We start from the raw sequence: 3,273 nt of genomic DNA, 5'->3' as shown, positions 1-3,273 counted from the left end.
TCCTTCTCTGCCCTGGGCGCGGCGGTGGCCGTGACCAGGAACTTGACGGGCCCGTGGTGTGCGTGGTAGGAGACCATGCCCCTCCCTGCGGGGAGAGGAACCAGCTGTCGCCGGGAGCGGAAGCCGCAGGGCCCACCCCACCGTCTCCCGCGTCCCAGGGACAACATCCCACTAAGACACCCACTGCCTGAGTGACAGTTAAAATTAAAATAGCTCCTAGTCCAGTGATGGCAAACTCATTTTTGTAGTTGATTTTTCTTCGTTAAATGGCATTTAAATATACAAAATAAATATCAAAAATATAAATCTTTGTTTTACTATGGTTGCAAAGATCAAAACATTTCTATACGTGACGCGGCACCAGAGTGAAGTTAGGGTTTTTCAAAATGCTGCCACGCCGAGCTCAAAAGGTTCGCCATCACTGGCCTAGACAATGTTCCCCTGGGCTTTTCATTAGTACAAAGACAGCTTTCAAAATGGTGGCCTGAAACACGGTATTGGGTTTTGTCAACAGTATTCGGTTCTAGTACCTCGCGCTTTTATTTTTTTATTTTAGAGCGAGAGGAAGGGAGAGGGAGGAAGAGAGAAACACCCATGATAAGAGAGAATTCGTCTATCGGCTGCCTCCTGCACACCCGCTATGGGGATCAAGCATGTGGCCTGGCCGGGAATCAAACCGTGACCTCTTGGTGCATGGGTTGGCACTCACCCACTGAGCCGCACTGGCCGGCCGATGTGGTGCTTTTAAAGCAATAAAATAGTAATCTCCCCGGGCTCTGCGTAAGCGCCTTCTCCCCTGCGCTAAGGAAGTGCGATTTCCCTGAGTCTTTTGATGAAAAAATTTCGCATCTGAAATGTGTCAGCTTTAGGAACAAGATGCCGAAACTTCCTGCCATTTTTTATCACAAAAAGGTTTTGAGGTGCAGGGCAGGCTGATTGTGTGGCTTTAATTCCGTGGGGACTTTTCACTTAAAACGTGATGAGATTCCGGTTTCAGGTCTTTCTCTGAAACCTGGGCCTGCACGCTGACTTCCCAAGGCCAGTCCTGGAGGGCTTCCCCAGGGAGGAAGCACCTAGGAAGCACGTCCCTGCCCACTGCGTGGCTTTGGCCGAGACAGGTCTGCGGGCCCCACCTGCGTCCCACGTTGGCCAAGCCGACAACTAATTACAGGTCCTTGGCCGTGGTCAGCTGCCTCTCCTCAAGGGCAGCTGGGAAACTCAGAACGCCCGCAGCAGCGGGGCCGCGGGGCCGCGGAGCGGGAGGCACCTGGGCCTCACCTGGTGACTGAGCGAGCGGCATGTTCCCTCCTTACAGCGACCACACCCGACACCCCCACCCCCCCGCCAAGGGGAGCTGGGCCCACACCACCGAGGCACCGCACCTGACCCAGAGCCCGGGGACGACCGAGCAGCCACCATGAGGCCTGGAGCCCAGGCCACTGCCCAGCACTGAGCGTGGACCAGTCACATGCGGGACAAGGACGCAGCTCAGAGACCAGGCGGCCAGGGAAACTTGTGTGACATGGAAACGTTACGCACACTATGTACAACGCTGTATGTTCTGTAACACTACACATGACAGCACATGTTCCCTAACACTGCAGGACAGAGAGACAGAAGTTATTCAGATGAACACACAGTCCCCACGGTACACTAAACCCGGGAATTTAAATTGTTTAGCAATTGCCAGGGCGAGGAGGCGGGACGGCCAGGTGCTCGGTGGGACTGCAGGAGGGCGGAGGCCGGAGGTGTCTGCTCACCTGTCACTTTGGGGATGCCCTGCAGACGAGGGACGGGCAGGGCCACCACGAGCCCCAGGCTGGTGCCGACCATCAGCAAGCCGTGGCAGACGAGCAGGCTGGTCACGGACAGCCGCTGGGGCCCTGGGGGGACAGAGAGGATCGGTGGCCAGGTGGCCGGGGTGCTGTCTGGACTGCGACAGACCTGGCCGCAGAGAGCCCATGTCAACAGCACACCTCCCGGGAGCACCCTCAGGGCTCTAACCACACCTGCGCTCCGTCCACGGGACAAGAGACACACCCGACCCTGGGAGCGCGTCCGGGGCAGCCCCTCCACAGGCGCCCGCTGGGACCCGCCCGCTCTACCTCACTCGGGCTGGCACCTTCAGAGGCGAAGCAAATGCCACAGGTCATCTCTGCACCCTTTTATACTGAGTAGTAAAGCCAGGAGACATGAGGTGTACAACACACGTACACATGCATGTGCACTTGTACACAGGCTCACATGCACACACCTGTGTATGCACACACACATGCATGTGGGCACACATGCTCTCACTCAGAGACATATGCACACATACATGTGGGCTCATACACATGCATGTTTGCGCATGCCCAGGGAGGGAGGTGCTGCCTGTGACCCTGAGGACCCTGCCCAGGGACTCTCCGCCCTCTGGCTCCGGCTGCAGGCCTTGCCCCAGGGCCCAGCCATCAAGATAATGCTGCGAGTCTCTCCCTCTGCATCTGTGGCGAGACCAGTGGTTCCCAACCTTGCTAATGCTGCGACCCTTTAACACAGCTCCTCATGTTGTGGTCACCCCCAACCATAAAATTATTTCCGTTGCTACTTCATAACTGTAATTTTGCTACTGTTATGAACCGTCATGTAAATATCTGATATACAGGATGGATTTTCATTGTTACACATTGAACATAATTAAAGCATAGTGATTAATCACAAAAACAATATGTAATTATATATGTGTTTTCCGATGGTCTTAGGCGACCCCTGTGAAAGGGTCGTTCGGCCCCCAAAGGGGTCATGACCCACAGGTTGAGAACCGCTGGGCTAGACAGTCCGCATTTTAATCTGATTCTCCACGGATCTAGAGAGCCGCCTGACAGATGCAGTGTCCTTGCCCTGACAGAACTGGACCACGCGAAACCCTGAGATGGCTGCATCCCAGCTCCGCACCCCACCCCTCCTCTCCACACGGCTCCCATCTCCACGCATGCCCCTGGCCCCCTGCCCCCAACTCCCATAGCCTCCCATCTCCATCACCCCTCCGCCTGCAGGACCCGCCTTCCCTGCCCGGTTACCTGGTAGCATGTGGTGGACAGGCGTGGCTATGTTGATGTCCTGGAGGTGTTTGAGGGTCTCTGTGTGGAACAGGCGCAGCGTGGACCCGGAGGTGAAGGCGATCCAAATCCCCACGCCAGCAATGGCCATGTGCGAGACCACCATGCCTTCCTCCTGGTGGGCCTCCAGCTGGCTCTGCAGAGTCAGGGAGAGGCGATGGGTGGGCATCGGCGG

General features: G+C 56.4%; 1 protein-coding gene across 1 annotated transcript in view; it reads right to left on the bottom strand.

The window, feature by feature from the left end:
• Positions 1-2: 2 nt before the first annotated feature.
• Positions 3-3,273, bottom strand: part of ARHGEF10 (Rho guanine nucleotide exchange factor 10) — a gene marked incomplete at its 3' end in the record, with an annotated part of 48,113 nt that continues 44,842 nt past the window's right edge. The window contains exons 26-28 of the mRNA XM_006773930.1: positions 3,060-3,234; positions 1,761-1,883; positions 3-85 (exon numbers count right to left, since the gene is read on the bottom strand). Coding sequence (XP_006773993.1) covers positions 3-85; positions 1,761-1,883; positions 3,060-3,234 — 381 coding nt within the window. The remainder of the gene's footprint in view (positions 86-1,760; positions 1,884-3,059; positions 3,235-3,273) is intronic.

The sequence above is a fragment of the Myotis davidii genome, unplaced genomic scaffold (genome assembly GCF_000327345.1).
Source record: "Myotis davidii unplaced genomic scaffold, ASM32734v1 scaffold807, whole genome shotgun sequence".
NCBI classification, from domain to species: domain Eukaryota; kingdom Metazoa; phylum Chordata; class Mammalia; order Chiroptera; family Vespertilionidae; genus Myotis; species Myotis davidii.
The sequence above is the reverse complement of the archived record's forward strand: the minus strand, read 5'-3'. Positions and strand labels throughout refer to the sequence as shown.